This window comes from Stigmatopora argus, chromosome 13, assembly GCF_051989625.1.
Source record: "Stigmatopora argus isolate UIUO_Sarg chromosome 13, RoL_Sarg_1.0, whole genome shotgun sequence".
Classification (NCBI taxonomy): Eukaryota; Metazoa; Chordata; class Actinopteri; order Syngnathiformes; family Syngnathidae; genus Stigmatopora; species Stigmatopora argus.
In genome coordinates, this window is record NC_135399.1 from 7,583,016 (window position 1) to 7,605,138 (window position 22,123).

At 37.6% G+C, this 22,123-nt stretch overlaps 1 protein-coding gene across 2 annotated transcripts; it reads right to left on the reverse strand.

The window, feature by feature from the left end:
- Window positions 1–522: 522 nt before the first annotated feature.
- On the reverse strand, window positions 523–20,444 carry tmem198aa (transmembrane protein 198aa). 2 transcript variants are annotated; one of them, XM_077617767.1, is made up of 7 exons: window positions 20,082–20,444; window positions 10,387–10,565; window positions 8,251–8,489; window positions 7,404–7,616; window positions 5,571–5,694; window positions 1,860–2,152; window positions 523–1,168 (listed from the first exon to the last, which is right to left on the reverse strand). In XM_077617767.1, exons 1-7 carry the CDS (start codon window positions 20,093–20,095, stop codon window positions 1,016–1,018), a joined length of 1,215 nt encoding a protein of 404 aa, XP_077473893.1. In that variant the 5' UTR covers window positions 20,096–20,444; the 3' UTR covers window positions 523–1,015. The 2 variants fall into 2 exon arrangements, with proteins under 2 accessions (XP_077473893.1, XP_077473894.1); XM_077617768.1 differs by having other exon boundaries at window positions 10,387–10,642; window positions 20,082–20,443.
- Between the last annotated feature and the right edge of the window lie 1,679 nt (window positions 20,445–22,123).

Genomic DNA, 22,123 nt, shown 5'->3' on the forward strand with positions numbered 1-22,123 from the left:
CCCATCTCAGGCTTCTAAAAAAACACATGAATGTCTTTGCCACCATTGTGATAGTTTTAAAGGTATTTATAGGATTTGCGGCATTCACTGTATTATCTTGAAGAAAAACAAACAAGGCAAAAAAATAAAAAATAATCACAATTATATTTTAATACACTGCAGAAAACTCCTCACCCCTTACTTTAACCAATATTTGGTACAATTCATCTCTTGCCAAAAGGCATGTGTGCACCAACACAGTAGCACTTGATTTCTTTATGTTCACTGCTGTGTGCTGTCTGCTTACAAGATGATCAGAGCAGTCAGTCGCCTTTTGGGGCCAGTATATAACAACTGCAGCTTGTGTAAAAAAGGATCAGGGAATTACAAACCGAAAATAAAAGGGGAACATCATGTATTTATGTGCACGCCAAGCCACATTTATCCATTTTGTACAGCTATTACCAAGTTGCCAACTGGCTTCTGGAAAGAGGCCACACACTAGAATTTAAAATTATCAAAAAATAAAAAAAATACGATTTTTTTGTCTATAAAATAATTAGGCAACAATACCACTGTGGTGTGGCTTGAGGATTTGGGGATAATAATCAGTAGCTGTTTAGAGAATGCTTGTAGATCTGTACCTCTCTGTTCCATTGCATGTCTGCATAAAAAAGATGGATGGTTGTTTTCCTTAGAGAAAAAAATATTGAGAATTTACATATTTCTGTAATTGAGAACAGCTGGTTTGAATAACACAGCTTTCAGTCAACAACATGCAACTTCTTCAAAACCGATTCTAAAAAGCTAACATGTGTTATGTTCATCTTCCAGTGAGGACACTTGTTGGTTATAATCTTCTCCATGGAAAATATTTAAGCAGAGGCAACATATTAACATCTCTGAAAGCCATTCATGTCATTTACAGGCCAAAAATCCAAATGTCAGCAGACATAAATGAAAAATGTGACTTTTGTTGCAGGTTCTTTTGCCACCTGAACACAACCGTTAATCACGCTCGACACCTTTGGAGTCATCAGATACGAACTGGCGCTCCAGAAGGCGCCGTGAGCGGCACTTGAGAGCCACAGTCATAGTCGAGTTCAGCCATTCTGGAGCGGCTCATCATTCGACTGTGGGAATATGCTCGTCTGTCTGTTTGTCTGTCTCTGAAACTGCGGATGTAGCTCTAATAACAGAAACAAAATAGAGGAGATGAGGACAATATATAAACAAAAAACCAACAGAAAACATGTTTTTCACAAGAGAACATAACGGTAGAAAAGCCAACAAATTTTTGATGCTATGACTATTACGCATTATTTAGTCATTCATGAATAATACTTAAATGTAGTCTTACAAAACAGACACAGTCTTAAAGAACATAATCGTTTTAACAAAAAAAAAAATATAATTCAGTGCAATGGTAGAGAGCTGGGACAGGTTTATTCAGCTGTCAACCATGAGATGTCGCCATTGAGTATTCAACCGCATCACCAGATGCAGTAAAGATATATACTATATTTTCTATATTTTTTTGTAGCCTGGTGTGAGGACTAAAAAACACTGCGAAAACTTCTTATCAAGGGCAAATCTCATGTATGGTCCTGTTGCTGTCTTTCCTATAATTTCTAACAAATACTGCACATAATTCTTTTTTTTCTTTGACCTTCAAATTCCATTCTGAATGATATAGTGCACACATTTCTTAGTACTTTCCGAAACCAATGATGTGATTTTAGCGCCCTATTAGGAAATAAAAATAAGAAAAAATATTTGAAAATATACTGAGGCACTGATGTGACACTAGTATTGGTGCAACATTTTTTTTTTCACAAACAGATGACATAAGACATTTTCCCAAAATATACGGCTCTTACCGGTGATAGTACATCTCCTTCAAAACGCTTTTTAGGGTGAGGCTTGCGATGGAAGCTTGGCTCAGTCTGAGAGGGGGGGACTTTAGGGGGCTGCGTGCTCCGGGCTGGGTGGTGGGGGTAAGACGTTCCCGGGTGGTGGTACTGTTGGTGGTGACGTCCGTTGGTCTTCTGCTTTTGGCTGCTCTTGTGGTTCTGTTGCTTTTTCTTTTTGTTCTCATTCTCCTTTTTGAGCCTCTCTTCTCGCTGCCGGATACGCATGAGCTGCACTCTCCTTTGTTGTCGACTCAAAACCACTAGAGAGAAAACAGAAGATCATCATGAAAAAGGATGTTGTTCATTTACTGGGGAAGTGGATGTGAAACAAGATTATTTACACTCTAAAAACATTTTAACGTTTGATCGCTGCCAGAACCTCACAGTCTACATGGATTGGACGTCTATTGCCGTCAATGGCAGGAAAGTACTTAATTATAGAAGTACCAAAAAGTTAGTTTGAGGATTGTAAGTGGTAATATGCTAAACTTGTAGTACAGTCAATGGTAAAGCAGCTCATTTGTGGAGCAACTCATCCATCCATCTCAAAAAATAATTAACAAATGAAAAAAAAATACTGTGGGATAGAAAAATATAAATGGTTCTAATAAAAATCAAATAATTAATAACGACAAATTATTAGAAAGTAATAACATTTGAAAGATCAATATTAAACATATAGATTTTAAAATAAGGTGGCACAATTTTAATGAATTCATTTATTTTCTATTCTGCTTATCCTTGCAAGGGTTGTGGGGGTGCTGAAGCTAATCCCATGCCAACTGTGGGCATTGAGAATTGAATCGGCAATCAGTCTTTCTTGATTGCGACCCCTGGTCAACAAATGCAGATGCAGACTTTTCATTCAGAATTCCTTGAGAACTTAAATTTTTTAAATTCGTTTTTCAATCCATGCGTTTTTATTTTGTGTGAATACAACAATTTAGACTCTGTGGACATCATGAAAATCATAGCGTGTCACCCACGAGTGCATCTTCATGTCCATTGTTTTGCTTTTCTTTGTGAGAGCGCATGCTTAACGCGGCACCATCTGCCAGAGAATTGCTTAATGAAACCCCCGTTCTCTTCTCCTCAGCTCACCCTCTCTGGACCCTTTATCCAAGTGCCACTTATTGTGTCTGTATTTGTCTTTATGCCGCCCAGTGATATCAGCGGTATGAGGATACAAAAAAAACAACTAAAGAAGACGAGCCAATTATTTTTAAACCGATCACTAGTGTGTTGCACGCCATTCAATGGCTGCCACGTGATTTTTCTCACTGGCCCACTTGAGTGCCCTGTTTACCCAGTAAGCACCAGTTCCAACCCCGGCTACCCCCCTCTTCACACCTGCTCCCTCTGCACCATCCCCCTTTGGTTCATGTTCCTCCATTATTTGACAACATGAAAAGACCTACACCCTATAAATTGCTTTATTTTTTTTCATATAATAATAAAACGGGCTTGTAAAACAGGATGCTTACTTAACTCTTTCTATGCCATTGACAAAAATGGATGCCTAATGATGTAGCTATTTTAATGCTTCTGCTGTGAATTAAAATGACTGTCTTTTATACACGCAAAATCAATTTTGGCAGGGAGGACAATCAGCAAATGATTAATTTGTGGTCAATAATCCCAGTTCAAATAGATGACTTATGGTTGTGTTTTTACCAACAAGTTCTTTTTTGCGAGAATCTTTGTTGATACCCAGACTTCTTTACCCCCCAAAAATGTAATTTATTATTCATCCTTGTATATATGCAAAAGGAAGGCATATATTGTCTATGTATCGATTTTTTTGGTTTGCTTATCAGTGCGGTGAGGCTTATGAGAACTGCACTTGTTCCTATTAAAAAGTCATGTCGTCTACTGGAATCCATTGTGTAGTTTAAATGCAACAATGCCCTATGCCTATTTCCCTTAACTTTTCTATTTTTCAGTGAAAAGTCTTCATTGCTTTTCCCTCGCCCACTGACTGAAAGCTATTAGAACCAAACATTAAATCCCGCTTTTGAAGACTAAGTGTGGCATCTTCCCATCTGTAAGGGCTGTGTGAGTGCAAAATGAATGAATGAGGAAGAGACCTTGTATGTTTCTGTCATTGCGTGGGAATGCATGCCTCTAAGAGTCATGTGTTGACAATTTTACAGCGTGCATTTGTGAGTGCCATCTCGCCATCTGTGTTGTGGTTGCTTCCATTGTGGATAAAAAGCAATTTCCCATAACACACAAACACACAGAAGCACACATTATGTTCCCTCATTATGGTTTTGATTACGGGCACAATTAAACCACTCACTGAACTTGTGACAAATGGAAAATGTTTAATAACACAGCAGCAGTTTGGGATGACTTCATGTCTATTTTCACTTGTATTAAAAGTAAAAAAAACTGGCTTGTAGTAGTATCTCTGGGTCCATCATAATACGATTTATGATACAAGGCTCACCAAAACTTTCTTCTCACGATATAGCGATACAACTATCACTGTTACATGGCTTAGGCCACATGTGTCAAAGTGGCGGCCCGGGGGCCAAATCTGGCCCACCGCATCATCGTGTGTGGCCCGGGAAAGTAAATCATGAGTGCCGACTTTCTATTTTAGGATCAAATTAAAATGAAGAGTATAGATGTATATTAAATTTCCTGCTTTTCCCTCTTTTAAATCAATTATTGTAATTTTTTAATCATTTTTTTCTGTGTTTTTAGTTCAAAAATCATTTTGTAAAATCTAAAAATATATTTAAAAAAAGCTAAAATAAACATTGTTTTAGATCTCTAAAAAACTGAATATTCAGGGATTTTAATCCAGTTCTTTTAATCCATTTATTAAAAAAAAATCTAAATGTTATATCTAAAATGGTTCGGCCCACGTGAAATCAACCAACCCAAGTCTGACACCCCTGGCTTAGGCAATCAAACTATGATATTCTACAATACAACTGAGAGAAATAAAAAAAATTAAACAAATTTGCAATATTGCAGAGAATATGTCAAAACAATTGTCTACCTCACAGACAATGATATTCCAGTGCAACATTTCTTTAGATAATTAATCTCACAGTTCAGAGATTGAGGATTCATTCCCCTGTGGGTTGCAACCCTTTGGAGTTTGCATGGTCTCATTGTGCCTGCATGGGTTTTCACCAGGCACTCTGGTTTCCTCCCACATCTCCAAAACATGCATGGTAGGCTGTTTGAATGCTTTAAATTGCCCTTATGTATGTGTGACTGTGAATGGTTGTTCATCTTCTTGTAACCTGCGATTGGCTGGCCACCAATTCAACGTGTCCCCTGCCTGGTGCCCATAGTTGGCTGGGATAGCCTACAGCACCCCCAACCCCAACCCTTGTGAGGATCAACAGAATGAAAAAAGAATTAATGACTGATTAAAATAAAACAATACATGCTTATTGCAACCTTATTGAAAACAAAGTAGTGTCTCCCTTAACACAATGAATGTCAGCGAAAAAATAAATTATCCTATCCTGCTGCCATTGGCAGCCAATCAATTAACAAAAACACTTTTCTGGTGGAAGATAAGTCCTTGTTGCTTATAGTATTAGCATTTGATTTGATTTGACTATATCATGAAAACATTTGAATATTAAAAAAAAATGGTTAAGAATGAATTAATGAATGTTGGTGACAAAAACACAGCGGTTCCATACTCACCCTCAGTGTGCGAAAAACCCTCTGCTGTGACTTTCCACTGAATCAGCACACCGAGTAGTGCAAGGATCGGCCATACTCCCATGATGACCCACGTGAACCAGCACACTGGCTTTTTGGGTGATACCTGTGTTGAATTGAATCATATTTAGAACAATTACAACCTTCTTCTCGTTAGAACAACTGATTGAAGCTCACAAAAAACACTGCACCAAAGGTGGTTTATATTGTTGGTGCTGATGGACCAGTTTGATCTGTCATGTTATGTTAGTTTTGGAAAAACTTATCTACATACTGAAAAGATCAGTCAATGTAATGTCTCAACTGTGGCATTTTAATTGAATTTATGTGTGATGTTTTTTTCCCTTTTTTTGCTTGTTTGCCACTTAATCAAGTTTTACTCTATTTGATTTGTATTTGCCACTTCTGAATTGTACTTTCAGGCAGTTTGAGCAAGACTTGGAAAACCAATTTCACGGTGCATCTTAAGCATTTAATCAAGAGAATACTCATGATTAGTTTGAAATGACGTATAGCACAAATAGACCAGACACTTGCAGAATAATCCTTTAGAAGGCAACTGACTATTTGGTATGGTAATTAAACGAACAAACAAACAAAAAGCCTCTGAAGACCTGGCGATCACAATATTAACTCAGGAGCTGCAATAGACCTTCAATCTTCTCAAATCGGAATTGGACGCCCATCGCTCTCAAAGGCACTGAATGAGTTAACATTTAGTATTCAAGTGTGGCCTACATGGTGCAAATGTGACATTCATGTTTGTCTCAATGGATATTTTTTATTCATAATTATTTATATTTATGAGAAAATAAAAGTACACGTTTGGCTGGCCTTAGCTGGGTCAGCCTTCAGCACCCCCTGTGAGGATAAACGTTACAGAAAATGAATGGATGAACGAATATAAGGATAATTAATAAAATGTTAATTAAAAATGATTCGAATGAAAATAATTATAATTACACAACTCTGGACCCAAACATTTTAAAGTGTTTTTTATTTTATTTAAAGTATTTAGTTATAGCCTGGCATTGACAATAGTAGATGTCCATTTCATTTAAACTGTGATGACTGATAGTGAATGCTAATCTTTCAGTGCCATTGGTGTCGCTAGACGTGCCATCCAATTTGACTATGGGGGCTTTCAGTGAAAACGTCAAAATCTTGACGTGTAACGATGTTCGTTTTACCGCCTTCAATGATTTAAATGACTGCACTTGTTCAACTAAGGTAAAGCTGCAGCAGAATTGAAATGAAGCTTCCTGATTACATTTATTGGCAAGCCCAATCAGGAAGGACAAGGTTTTAACATCAGCCGTGTAAATATAGCCTGGAGGAAGCTTTAAAGCACTCCACTGCTCACACGGACTGGCAGTGGGTGTAACGATATTCCCTGGACAAAGTACACTCTGACGGGACTGTACCAGACTGGATGATTCATGGCGAGAAGGCTGTATGACCCCTGGCTTGCTGCAGTAATTCCAAAGCACAGCAAAAGTGTCTGCATCTTGGGCGAAGAAATGAAGCGCTCCAATGCACGTTACCAATGAGTCATCAACTTGTATGTTGTGCATGCACTGTGCAAGTAGTTGATAAATTGTTATTTTCCACATCGCCTTATCTGGTTTGAAATCTGCTCATTGCTTGACAGATTTGGAAATCGAGTTTGCAGAGCTGCATAGCGTCTACCCGACGAGTAAGGGGGTTATCTTTATTTCTCAGCCAAGCAATTTACTCCCAACGAGTAAATCGTATTTCTGTTTGTTTGTGCAATTAAAAGTTCAGCCGGAAACATAAACAAAGTGGAAGAAGCACCTTGAGTCTCTCAAAGACGTAGTGCACCATCGCAAACAGCTCTATGAAATAATCCACTGTTATGGTGATGATGGCGGAACCGAAAGTCGCGGTGGAAAAGGTCACGAAGCAACGCTGCCACTGAAGAGTGAGGACAGCAAAAAGGGTCCCAGAACTAAGAAGGATTCCCAGAGGAACCCACACTGTTCTGGGGTGGTAAAATTCCTCCATGACCTGCAAGTAGTGAAAGTATAAAAGATTTAGTTTAGTGACTGGACTTTAAAATACTTAACGCATTAAGTATTTTCTTGTTTAATTTATGCAGCTACAGTTGTACAAAACTTTTACAAATCCAACCATTGTGTTTTTGCAAAAAAGCCTAACGATTGAATATCTTTCATCAATGGCAGCCAAAAAGTTAATCAGTAATAGTCAATATTTTTATAATTCCTGCCAACAACACAATTTATTTATATATATATATCAATAGCTTGCCCCAAAACATGTTTTTTTAACATGTTTCCTGGTGAAAATAGTAAGAATATTCATAGTAATAAATACTGTTGCCTCCTTACATTATAACCAGGCTTGTTTGAAGGGTTAGCATTTTCTTTCATATCATTAGATAGCTCTTACTCAATAATATAGTATCATTTATTATACTTATCAACTTCTGTTACTTGTAGCACATTCAGGAATTGAATACATTTCTGTCCAGTTAATATAGATTTTTATTAAGTAAACCACCTGGAATTGATTCAAATTTCTATTTTCTGTCTATAAAACAATTACAAACAAATTGGAAGTCATTTAGCATTTTTAAGGTTCCACTGTACTTGTTAACATTCAATCTGACTTGTGTCCTCACCACCAATGAAGCCACTCCAACCAACAAGCCCAGCAGCAAGCCCACCATAAACAGCCCGACACTGCGGACCAGCATGGTCACCAGGCCGCACAAAGTCCCGATTCCAAGGCCGATGCCCACAGATGCCTCTATGCTGAGCTGAGTGTCCATCACTCTCTCCTTGTAGCAAAGCATAAAGATGACCACTGAGCCGAACATTAAGCCTGTGAGGAAAAGCACGGCCTTGAAACATCTGTAGCCTGTGGAGAAAACGAGAGAAAAATAGAAAGATCACCATCAAACTTCCACTCATGAATTTCTGCGAGCCCTCCCAATTCAAATGGGTTGGACGTCTACTGCTGTCAAGAGCAGCCAATGAATTAATAAAATCACGGATCTCAATTATTTCCTAAAATTAAGCATTAGGGCCAATCAAAGAGAAAAAGAGTAGGCCTACAATATGAAAATTATAAGTTATTAAAGTTGAAATATCATTAGAATAAAGTGTAATTGTAATTAGAATGAAATTTGTCAATATTACGAGAAAAAAGTTATAATATTACATGTTAGGACAAAAAATGCATGATATCGCAAGATTAAATGTAGTCATATCATGACTTTAATCTTGTAATATTACAATATGTTTTCTGTTTGAACTAGATAGATTGTTAGCACTGGAGGTCTTTACATGTTGGCTTTCAAACGCAGAGACGAGTCCTCATTAGAATATGATGGAAAATTTGATAAAAATGTTTGAAATTGTGAAAATATATGTTAACTCAATGCCTGCCATTGACAACAATAGACTTCCAATCTACTGGAACTGGGAGGGCTGACAGCGAATTAATAAATGGCTGCTAAGCTTTCCAGTTTCACTGGATTGGACGTCTGCTGTTGATAAAGGTATTCAAATTTTCTGCAAAAAGACCCACATGATTCGATGTGTATCATCGTCAATGGCAGCCAATGAGTTAATCATCACATTGTAATTAAAAGTTTGAACCAATCCTTAGCCAATATGCATTCTACCGCCCTTCCAATTTCCCTTTTCTTTGTCTCCAAGAGCGGCATCTCCAGTAGTTCTGGGCTTTGGGTCTTTGTGCTTCCTACTAACAAAAGCCATTCAGCTTGTGTGTTGTCTTTATTAAAATCTCCATGTTTCTTTTTGCTTTCTGTTTGACGACTCAGGGGGAATCAACCTCAGATTAAATGATATTAATATGTGTATGCCGCACTATCTCCATTCAGACCACAGAGAAAACTGGTAGCCATTTCGTGCCATCTTTTTCGTTTTACTTATCCCTTTTCTAAAAGTATCTGCAGACATAAAATGAACTTTTATTGGGTAAGAAGTATTTCAAATGTGTATTTGTTCTTTTATCGCAGTTACAAGTATATCTCTGGCTTTCTTTGTCACTCTTATTAAATTAGCACATGATGTAAAGATACATTTGTGCATTGACAGTAGTTTAAAGAATACTGTGTAATGAGATATAAATCATGAATCTACCTTAACATAGACCCACCATTTTAAAAGGTGGGAGATGTTAATGTTTTATCATTCTTAGCCGGGAGTGAGGAATTTTAAACAGCAGTGTACTTATTAAATATTTTAAAATAAAATGTTCATGTATTTTTTTGAATCAAAAATTCTTGTATTGCTTAATGCTGTCCATTTCTTACTTCTTATTTCATCCTTCTTTATAATATTTTTCTAACTTATTTACATAGATTTAAAAATCAAAAGTTGGTTTTAACATTGTTTTGTGCTTGTGTTTTTTCTTTTCAATTATTCGTAATCATATTTATGTTCATATCTTTGCAAATCTAAAATTCATGTATTTCCTAATGATTTTTTTATTTTACTACTGTGAGGCCAACACCCTAACCACTTAACCACCGGGCTGTCCTGTATGCAATTTTATGAAGCTAAAATTCATATTGTTATGAATAATTTGTTATTGCTCCTGTTTTTTGTACTTTTCAAATATTTTTAAATATTTTTCTTACTTTTATAAAACCAAAATTCTCATTGATCAATGATCAATTGCTGCCTGCCTCTCCCAAATGGATTGGATGTCTTCTAGCTCTGCCAAAAGCGGCTAATGAGTAAGCAGCAGAACCACAACGCAAACATTAGACTTGCCCACAACGTACCAAAGAAGCAGTAGATGATTCCAAAGAGACAGCTCATGGAACAGATCACAGAGGGCACAATCTCATATCTCCTCTCGATCTGCTGGTCACATTTCAGGCCCAGCTCAGCCAGTCCGAGCAGCCGGCCGGTGGAGGCCATATCGACGGATGTTAGGGGAGCCAGCGTTGACAGGAGAAGTCTGTGGGTCAGGGATGGACAGGTTTTTTGGGGGGGAATTTCTCAACCAGTATGCCTCACCTATTTAGATCTGGGAAACTGAAAAGAAAAAGGTAGGAGAAACACAGCAAGAATGTTATTGAATGCTGGAAGTGTTCAGCTTGGAATTCTGACAACAAAACATTTTAGCACTATGAAATAACTCCAAAAACTATACAACCATGATTCTCAACTAGAGTGACAACAAATAACAAACCTGCTGATAATCATCTCTGCAAGATTTTAAAACATAAATATACAGTACAATACAGTGCATTTTTTCTTTTAAAATTTAAATGGCAGAAATACCTACATGCCATCACTTACAGTGCCTTTTCTATCACTATCATTATAAATATTAAATCAAAGCAAATATCAAACCCACTGTTAGTTATTTCTGCAAGATTTTAAGACACAAATATATATTTGTTCTAATAGTTCATCATTATATGCCAATACAAGAGTACATTTTTTCTTTTAAAATTAAATTGGCAGATATACCTACCTGCCATCACCCACAGTGCCCTTTCTATCACTATCAATATTACATTAAACACTTTTTATCATAGATTAAGATGAAGAATATTAATGCAACTGTGTTAGCAGTGACTCCTGTGGGCGGTGTGTATGACTCAGAGTGAGAGCCGATTAGTATTAATACAGAGTTGGCACAGGCTGTAGCTCAATCTGCACTCCTGTTGGCTAGGTTGAAGACCTGTTTTGGATTGGCCAGATCAGATGGTGTGCATGCTGGTTGACGTCAAAAGGTGCCCTTGAGCAATGTACAGTCACTTGCCTATTCTAGGGTCCACAATAGTTGACACAGTGGTTGTTTATGTTCTACATAGGACGTGAAGTCGTTAAAACATAAGAATAGAATAAAGATAACATGGTCCATGTTCTTTCTTTCTGTAGTATCCAGTATATGCTCTTTGTCGTGCAAAAACAAAAAAAACAGCTTGATTAAAAAGGCCTCACACTACTTTTTTTAACCTTTCCCACATGACATGGTAGAGCAATAATTGAAACACTGATGAATTATCATGCAGCTTTTTCATGAAGACGAAGACACAATTAGAGAAAAGAGTGTGCTTCAGGCCAGAGCAAGGTACCTGATTAAACAACACCTCAATGGATTATGTCACATCCACCCTGTTGCCATAACAATTTGCAGCAATATAAGGTCCCTACTAATGTAAAGGAAAACGGTGAAGTTTCTAAGGAAACAGGAACTAGGCCAAGAAACAGCCTGTAATGGTTGCGTCTAGAGGCTCCTGACATACAACAGCATATAGCATATAACCCTAACATCTAACACTTTCCTTCTTGTATTTCTTTAAAAAAACACTCATTTGGGCTAAAAAAGGTGCCTAAAACTTTTTGGCCCCATTTCTCTACCCTCTTTTCCTCACAAAACATGGCAGATACAAACATAAAAAAATCCAACATTTTAACCAATGCTCATGCACTAAGGAGGCCCTGGTTGTGATGAGGGGTCAACTGTGTATGCCTTTATCCCCCTCAGCAAATGTTCATTTACTGCGAACCTCCCATTTCAAAACTGTATGCCTTTATCTCCCTCAACAAATCTTCATTCACTACGAACCTCCCATTTCAAATGGACCTATTGATGAACTCATTTAAATTCACAACATAAGGGTGACTGGACGCCACACAATTGTTTGTCTAACATCAGCTCGGAAAAGCGACATTTGCTCTTTTTTTATTGTGGTGTATCTCATGGTCATTTTGGTCTGGGCAACCAGGAGTTGGAAAGTAGATCGTAAAAATTACATATTAAGCAACCTCAGCACATTATTTTTTAGTACTGTCTTAAGATGCCATCTTAGCATGTGCGGTCGTTTGGTCGCCGGTCTTTTTGTCGCTGTCTTTTGGTCGCCGGACTTTAGGTCACGGTCTTTTGGTCGCCCGGACCCAAACAACGGGCGACCAAAAGACCGGCGACCAAAAGACCGGCGACAAAACAAGGTAAAACAACACGGTCTACGCATCAATAAAAGCCAACAATGGCCCTGAGCAGTTTCACTGAGCGGACGTGTGAGTGTATAAGAGTTTGTATGTATATGTGTTGTCCCCTTAGGAAGGAACGTCAGTCAGGGTCTTAACAAGTTCTCCAACAAAACACAATAAAAGTACGGGAAATTTGGAGCTTTTCTTTAGCCTAATAATTAAAAGGGAATTAAGTATGACTAAATAATAATTCACAGTTTGTATTTAGGGAATTTGAGCAACGAATTTAAATGGTAATTATCAATAACCTTCCGGGGCGACCAAAAGATCGAGTACCCCATCTTAGTGCCATATTGGTCCTAGCCTTTTTATTCATTAATTTTTAACATCACCTGTCCACATCAGTTTTGCAGGGTGCTGGGGCTTATCACAGCTGACTTCAGGTGAAAAGCGGACTACACTCTAGTAGACTGGTTGCCAGTCAGTCATAGGGCACAGACTGAGACAGACAACCATTCACACTCACAATCATACCGCCACTGAGTCGGAATCAATCTCATGCTGCCCGCAACACAGTCAGGAGGATTAACCACTGCAGGTGGCCAGTCAACATATATTTCCTTCGATTTAAAGTGCGTTCTGCGATTGGCTGGCAACCAATTTCAGGTGAGCCCCCCTTGTGTTGTCCGAAGTCAGCTGGGATAATCTCCAGCACCCACCACGACCCTTGTGAGGATAAGCAATAGAGAAAATTAATGAATTCAAAGTGCTTCCGATTAACTTACCCTGATTAAAATTTGGATATTCCATCAATCTCTAGTTTCAGACATTTATTTTTTATTTAAAGCCCAGTTTTGAACATTTTCTACCAAAATACTCTCGCTAAGATGAAAACCCATGCAGTAGATAATAAATAAAATAAAAAGATTCACTGTGGAATCATCATACATAAACAGCCCCTTGCTGAGGCCAGTGCAGTTAAACAAATGCAAATGCTCTCTTTACTGCTAAACATATCATCAAGGTTAAGGTTTCCTGCTGCTTCTCTGGCTGCTGCACTGAAGAGTGCTTGTACAAAACACTGCAGTGTTTGAAAGGCTGTCTTAAAACCATTTTTCTCTCAGCTGGAGGAAATGCAAAATTGGAGTGTAGTCTGGTGGGTACAAATAGGATCTATGTTATTTCTTGCATAACCCTTTCAGGCCAATAATGTAATCGCTGTCAGTTTCATACGATTTTGGCTGCTTTAGGATTTCTACTTTAATTTAAGTTTTTTGTATTTCTTAAAGCATTTAACAAATTGAAAGGATACATTTTCTTGAACAACATCCCAACCCTAGCTCTCCTGTGATCCACATCAGTTGACCATATTATATTTTCAGTTGCGGACAATAGAGCAGCTCTAATCTAATCTTTCGACTATGATTTTCAATTAAGTTGTGCGCCTTGATATTACATGAAAGCGTACATGTATTACATTTTTTTTAGTCATGATCACGTGAGTTTTTTGGTAGTAAAATAATGATGATCCAATATGTGTACGAGAAAATATATGGTTCTAATTGCATGTCCCAATAGGCTGCCTTTTACAGAGATAGATGTCCAAAAGAATTTGACTAGGAAGGTGGGCTGCAATCGTTCAGTTGTTGTCAGCCCCTTAGTCAATTTGGATTGGACATCTATTGCTGTCAATGGCAGTGAAGGATGAAGTCAATGCCAGCCATCCGAGTTATAATATACTTGGGGGAAGGCAATTATTTGATCTACTGACTTGGCTGTGAATGCTCATTCCTCAGTGCCATTGATGGCATTTTTCTATCAAAATTAATTAAAATGAATTGGACATCTCGCGTTGCCAATGGCAGCCAGTTAAATGACTTCCATATGAAAATTTAATAAGCCAATAAAAAACAAATTGTAATTTATTGAAAATTTTAAATTGCAAGGCATATATTAACATCAAATCTAATTAAAAGTAAGTTGCACCTTTTTTTAAATTAACTTATCAGAATCGGTTGTAGTTGTTTTTCTGCTCTTATACAGAAGTAGTAGTATTTATTATTAAAAAGACTAACTTAGAAGTAAATTAACTCAAACAAACAAAGCTCTAGAAATGGCTCCTGTTTTGATATTAAGTATTTTGGTACTGTGATGACAAACACACCACTCTTTGAAGCATTACAGACCCTAAATGCATTGCCAACATTTCGTCTGTGACTATGGAAAATAATAAACCCACAATTGATTCTTTATCCAATATAAAAATACTTGCAAGCGCTGTCATCAAGCTTGGAGTAGGCTTCAGCATGATGGAGATTTAGGTAAACTAATGTGAAATGTTGTAGGTAAACCTTCCTAATACCACTAAAGCTATTACTAAGATATTCATCGGTTTACTTCCCTAGGTCAATAGAGTACACGAGACAAATATTGAAATGCACAGACAAAAAGACCATATTTAGTTTTGGCAAGAACACTTGACACACAATAAATACTTCCTATAAATGACAGACGGGCCATATTGAACTTTCACATTTAAAAAGGACAGTCTGCTGAGCGGAGACTGATGTCATACTCCCTCTGATTGTCATTTAATCCGATTGTCTCTTACTTTGTTTTGAGCAACACAGCAATGGTGGAAGCCAGCTAATACATGTTAGCCTGTCAGGTAAACTGTTAACAATTCTCTTGGGTCAGGTGAGCATAAAAGCTTTGGACCAGTGAAAATGCATTTTTCAAACCTGATCTAGGAGTCAAATAATTCCTGAGGTGTATAAGATGAAATATTTTGCTCGCCTATTTTTCTTTGCATATTCATGAGCATGTGTCATGTGTTTTAATGAGATAAGTGTTGATCATGCATAAAACCAGCAAGAGTCATAATTTCTCGTAGCACATATCGAGAAAGTACGTCATAGTGTGGACCGAACGTTACAAAATATTGTCAGTAAATGGAAATCCAAAAGCCATTGTTCAACCATCACCAGTAATTAACGATGTATACTAGGTTTATTACATGAAGATTGCAACTCCATGTGCCACTGACAGCAACACTGTTGCTGATGTCATGATGACTAACAAGCTGACTGAGTTCCATAAAGCCCATCTGCCACTGGGGAGATGACTGTGCACGAGTACCGACTATATATTTAAAAGAATAAATTAACAGATATAGCAATGTGATTTCTTGTTGATGTTTCTACTTTTCTCTACTTGTGGCTTCTGTAATGAACAAGAAGAGCCATTTCATTATGTCTCTCATTTTATTTATTTGCATTTAGGCTAAATCGCAACATGCACCGAACAAATGATTGCACCATGATTTATTCATACTTTAGCAAAACATTATAGAATACAGTATATTTTCAATGTGGTCTCAAAACTGTTGCAGTTTAACCATTTTAGTGCAGTGGTTGATGGTCATTGCCTGCTTTGCTTGGGTAATATATCCTTATTAACGGGGATGGGGGAAAAAATCTGTTTTTGCAATACCTTGATTATTTTGTATATGAAGAAATCCACTAAGGAGAAATGGCTTATTAATTCTGAGTATTTAGTATTGTTTCAGTACTACAACTATCAGTACTTACAATGGAATCTCCTCATCTTTCATGTGTCTGTTCAGGTCATTAATTTTAAATGCAGCAGGATAATTTGTATGGATGCTACAACACTATTAACTTTCTCCTCACACTCACTGCGTTCTCCCTTTTGTACTACAAATCCATTGAGTAAGCGAGGGACCCATGGCACCATCTGCCTAGCTCAAAGCACATGCACACAAAAACAAAGTAGAGGCAGTTTGTAATGGATTTTAAAAAAAGGCAACCGAAAAGGGCAAAAGTCCCCCTTGGTTGTGTACAGCCTGGGAGCACCTGAAGTGATTTGATGTGGATGGAGTGTGTACTTGGTGGTCTCAGCAGTGATCCTTCTGTAAGCCCTGGCCACTGCTAGAAGGCTGAAGGTGAGGTAGCTGTGGGATAAAGGAGCTTACATTGCAGTTTACAGTTCATTCTCTACCTGTCTATGTCGTCCAGCAGCAATGAAGGCTGTTTAAATGGAGTTTGAAGAGTAACAATAATTTAATTTTCAACAGGGAGATCAATACTCTGTTCCACTAATGTCACTAATGCGGAGAATTTGCAAAAACAGAATGCAAGAAATGTACAACTTGAAGTCCTAGAAACTCAGCATTTTCCCACTTTTTACCTTTAAATTCTAAAGACGTAGGGAATATGTTCTCATATGAGCTCACCAATATCTTACCAATGACATGGGATGTAAAGTTGGAATTCACAAAATAAATAAAGCACTAGGACCACTACTGTGTCGAAGTTTAAAATATATAAAGTCATTCATCTTCTGTACCGCGGATCCGTGTTGACGGGCAAAAGGCAGACTACATACACCCTAGACTTCGCCAATCAGCCCGAGGGCAAAAAGAGAGACTAACAACCATTCACACTCACAATCATACATTACTTCAGAGTAACCTTAGCATACCAGGAGCTTCCCAATGTTCAAACGGCTTTAATTGTATTTCATGTTATTTCATTAACAACACATTGGCTGCCAATTACAGCGATAAATGTCTAATCCATTTTGACAGAAAGTAAAACGGATAGGACAATAAAACTGAAAGGGTTTCTGACCCCATCAAGGGCACTTAAACATGCCAGCTATCCAATGCCAAAAAAAAGAAATAACACTTTTTTTGGAGTCCAGAAACAGTGGCAGACTGTGTTTATGTCCTCAACATAGATATTGACAATTTCAAATGCACTTTAAATTATGGAGACTGGCCTTGCAACAAAGCATTATGATACCAAACAAATGTCCACGCAGGCTCCATTGCCTCAGGGCAAACACATGCACACTGTGAGTCACATTTGATGCTGTCCTCATTACACTCACTTTGGCTATGTCGCTATTAAATCACATGGTCAGACAGAATGTACCATTTGGCTGCTTGACCTATCGATACATGTGTACCATTTTGAGTGAGAAAATGCCAATTGCAATTGTTTATATTGGGTTTAGCATTGACTTTTTCTCCTACGGTCTTCCTTTCTGATACTCGTTTAGTTGTTTTAATTCCCATTGTATCTGTTGCTTTGTCTTGCTCTCAATTGATCTGTACCCATCCTTCTTGTTAATTCATGACCACGCAATTTCCTCTTCTTTTTCTCTATTTTCTTTAATGAAATGAGGCCTGCCAAAGGCAAACTTTGACAAAGACAGCCCTCTTGATGTTTTGTGCTGACTTCTAAGAAAAGCAGTCTTTTTGACTTTTGTTCTGACAAATTACATAATCCAACTTCTCACAGGCACCCAAATAGTTGCATCTCTGCAAAAAAACAAAGTATATGATTAACCCATTTAAAAATAAATTAATATATAAATAAAAGCAATTCATGTTGTGACATTGAATGTTAACTACAGACAGACTTTCGTGTCATATTTTGTTAATTCAGTTCAAGGTCTCAAACAACTAAATCCTCTCAAGATGTGCTACATGGCAAAACTGAAAAATTGCAGACAAAAGATAGACTTTTTGACATCTGGCCAAAATGTTCATCAATTCTGAGCTCCTCACTTTGGCGAAGGTCTGAGAAAGAACACAGTTGATTACAGTTGCATAACAGCATTTTACCATATAGGCCATCAATCAGAAAGCTTTCAAGATTGATCTTCAAATACAATGTGTGTACCCTTTATCCGTAATACCTTCCATTATCCGTTATGTACTCCTAATTTTTGCATGCTTGCTATAACCACAAGTGCTTATACTCATCAGTTCACATATATATAAAGTTAATGTAGAACTTTCTCACTGTTAACTACACAAATATACTTTATTATCGCTCCTTCTGTGCTCGCTAAGCAGAACTATTTCATGTTGTAATATTGTATACATAATGATCTTTTTCTATTTTTTGTACCTTTTACACAAATAATGTTATGTACTAATTTTAAATACTTATTTCTCATTGATCTTACAATTCCAAGCACTTTAAAAGAATGTCAGTAACAAGCACATGAATACCAACACAAGAGTCAGCACGTACACACAAAAACACCCACGCACACCCTCAATGTCAATCAATTATCACTTTCAACATTTCTCCGACAAAAGAGCTTGTTTTTTTCCCCACTACCTTACCTATAAATCAAGCAAAACCGCCAAAGATGATTCAACCGTTAAATATATTTTGTCTATAAATAACTGGTCAAATGAATTCCTGTTTGGATAGTGTGGCTCCTAAACTCTACTGCTTCAATTTTCGGTCAACCGTTTTGCAATAATGCCTTAGAAAATGACTGCGATGATGAATTGCCTTTGTTTTCAAGTTTGGATGGCTGTATAACCTTGATGGATGAGCTGTGAAAAGTTTTGCTTTACCTGGTCCAGCTGAGAGAGATGAAGAGACTAACAGAGCACATATCATCAAATGAAATAGAAAAGCTAGCATGGAAATGAACTCTGCCAGTGCCATCGACGATGATGATGTGAGCTAACATGAGTAGACTTCCAATCTGTTTAAACGGAGAGGGTGTCGGAGAATTAAAATACATTCATTTACTGCCAGGCCTCTCAATTCAAAGGGATTGGACGTCTATCAACATCAATGGCAGCCAATGAGTTGGTAGAAGCAGTCCTCCGGTGTGTCGCAAGTGTGTGTTCATGAAAATCACAATATAATGTGTGTTATTGACAATTCTCAAACAATGCACTTATTTTCTATTTTCTGTATGTCCTCAGAAGGCTAAGGCTGGAGCAAATATCATTTGAGAGGCTGGTCACTGGCCAATTGTAATTCAACAATAGACAACATTTACAATTACACATGAGGACAATTTAATCTTCCCAGAAAACAAAACACAAAAAGCTCAGTAAGCACATGTAGACCCCCTGAGATTGAGAACTGTGAGGATCTCATCAATTTCACGACCCAACACTTAATTAAATATTTGTGAATATTTGGACTCTAATTTATTTTAGAGTATCTTTCAGATTTAGTCATGCATCAACACAAAATAGTAGCTGCAAAGTGATTTCATAATTTATTTGGCACAAGTGTTGCCTTCATTTTTAAAAATTGATAGATAAATCGATTGGTAGATAGACTATTGCAGAACGTCCATGTGTTTACATTCTGTTCAACACAACCAATGTCTCTATTTGGATTAATAGCATCAAACTCAGAGTTTGGACGTTTCAATTATTAATTGTCAGACACGGTCAAGAATCATTTCAACAAGGTTGGCAAGTGAGGAGTCATATTTTAGAGTAGACCAAATGTTCCCTAAATGAAAACAATGGAAATTAAACAAAAGCATATAGCTGTCAAAAACTGCCGGTTGTCTCACATTCCCAAACCATAGTATAACAACAAAAACGTACGATATTTAGCATGTTACATTAACATTTTAATCATTTTACAAATTAGGAAATTTAGCCCAAGTAAAATTCATGTTGATGTTTAGTGCGCCATGCTTGCTGCGCTGTAGGACAAAGAAAACTCACCTAATAAAAAACATGATCGGATGTTTCCTGCACAGTCCATGAAAAGAGAACCAAAGGCATCATCATCTTGATTCTTGGTCAGCTTTTATCCGACCACATTTCAACCTCACAGCAAGGGGCCAACCAGAACTCCAGGAAAACGCCACACGTCTCTCAACTCCTCTCATCCACACGTGGAATATTCTGTTTGTCCGCGAGAAAACGGTGTGTCGCACGACTTAAGCAATACCGAAAACACATAGTAGTCCAGGAATCGGAATAAAAACCGAAAGACTGGCCTTTTACTGTGTTTACATCATGCTCCCTCCCCTAAAAGCACTCTCTATGAGCTTCCTTTGTTGTCAGTGTCTCATCGTGCAGGACGGGCCAAACCATTCCTCGGCACTGGAGGGGAGTATGCGAGGGAGGGAGAGATCCATTTCATTACGGGAGACACGAATGAGCTTGGTGACTCGTAGCCAAATGTTGTTATTGTGAAGGATAAAAGACTGGGGGAGGGTTGGGGCTAAGGGGCTAGGGGGCACAAGCGAGTAAAGAGGGGGAGGATGCAAGAATTGGCTCGCATACGGAAGATACGGGAGAACAAGTGTTTGGTTCAGGACCGTGGAGAGCTCCTTACAGTGCAGAGGGGAAAAAGAGCTAATAAACTCTTTTTTTTCTTCCTGATCCGCTTAGCTTTACTAGGGTCGCGGAGGGTGCTGGAGCATATCCCAGCTAACTACGGGGACCAGCCAGGGGGACACCCTCTATCAGTGGACAGCCAATAGCGGAGCTAAAAAAACAAATCCTTCATTTCAAGTGGAAACAAATCAAATGATGGTTTTAATAGAGAAAGTTGAAGAAACCTACATAATTATTTCACAAATTATATATTTTCGTTCAATTTTCTTTTGTTTTAAAGACTGATAAGACACAGAACCCGGTATAAAAAGGCACTCATTCTTGCAAAAAATAAATTAATAGCACATAACAACGTTAACCCTGTAAAAGAATGGTAACTAAAGTGGACAGCTATTGCTGTTATTAAAGTTGACACTCAGGACCTTTAAATTTAATTGTGTATTCATTTTAAATTACTAATCTTGGCTTTTAGATAATTCAATGCAATCTTAATACACTGCGGGCAAGTGGTTAGTGCGTCAGCCTCAAATTTCTGGGGTAGAAGTTTTGATCTCAGCTTTGTCCTCACTGTGTGGAGTTTCCATGTTTTCCAGGCTTGCGTGGGCTTTCTATGGATACTCTTGTTTCCACCAAAAAGCATGAAGGGTAGGCTAGTTGAACACTTTATACTGCCCCTGTGCATGACTGTGAGCATGAATTGTCTGAATCCTTGTGCCTTACGATTGGCTGGGAACCATTTCAGGGTGTCCTCTGCCTGGTGCCCATCATTACCTTGAATAGGCTCCAGCACCCCCGCGACACTTATGGGGGTTAGTGGTTCAGGAAATGCATGAATGGATTTATTTATGTAAAGCGTGTGTTATGTGTGAGCATACACGCATTTACAAGGAATATGCTTATGGCGCCATCTCCAGGAAAAAATATAGTATTGAGGTAAAATGGTAAACACTTTAACCACACTTTTATGTGTTGCTTTCTAGATAGTTACTATAAGTAATATGTATTTTATACATATAATATAGATATCATTAATAGAGTAAAAAAATGTAATGGATACTGTGTTCTAGGACAGGTATTTTGTCATTCTATCTGATATATAACCTGTGATAGGAGGGAACAAAGTGCACATTATTTAAAGTAGAGGTTTGCAGGTTTGCAACTTTCATTAAATTATTTTATATATATATTTTTCAATATGTTTGACTCTTTCACGTTGCTTCTCAATTCATCTATAAACATCAAAATAATACATGTAGTATAATATGAATGAGGAGGTTAAACATTTTTCAGTATTTTTTTAACTTACTGGCTGTCATTGACAGCGAAAGATTCCCAAACCAAAGGCACGTTGACTTTGACGCGGATTTTACATGACGACACGTGTACGCGCAGCATCCTCTGTCTCTTTAAGAGCATCTCTG

Excerpts from the sequence above, each read along its gene's own strand:
- tmem198aa (XM_077617767.1), bottom strand. Across the intron at positions 8,490-10,386 it reads AATCATCTACTGCTTCTTTG|GCTACAGATGTTTCAAGGCC; the intron begins GTACGTTGTGGG and ends TTTTCTCCACAG. Across the intron at positions 5,695-7,403 it reads ACGTCTTTGAGAGACTCAAG|GTATCACCCAAAAAGCCAGT; the intron begins GTGCTTCTTCCA and ends AATTCAACACAG.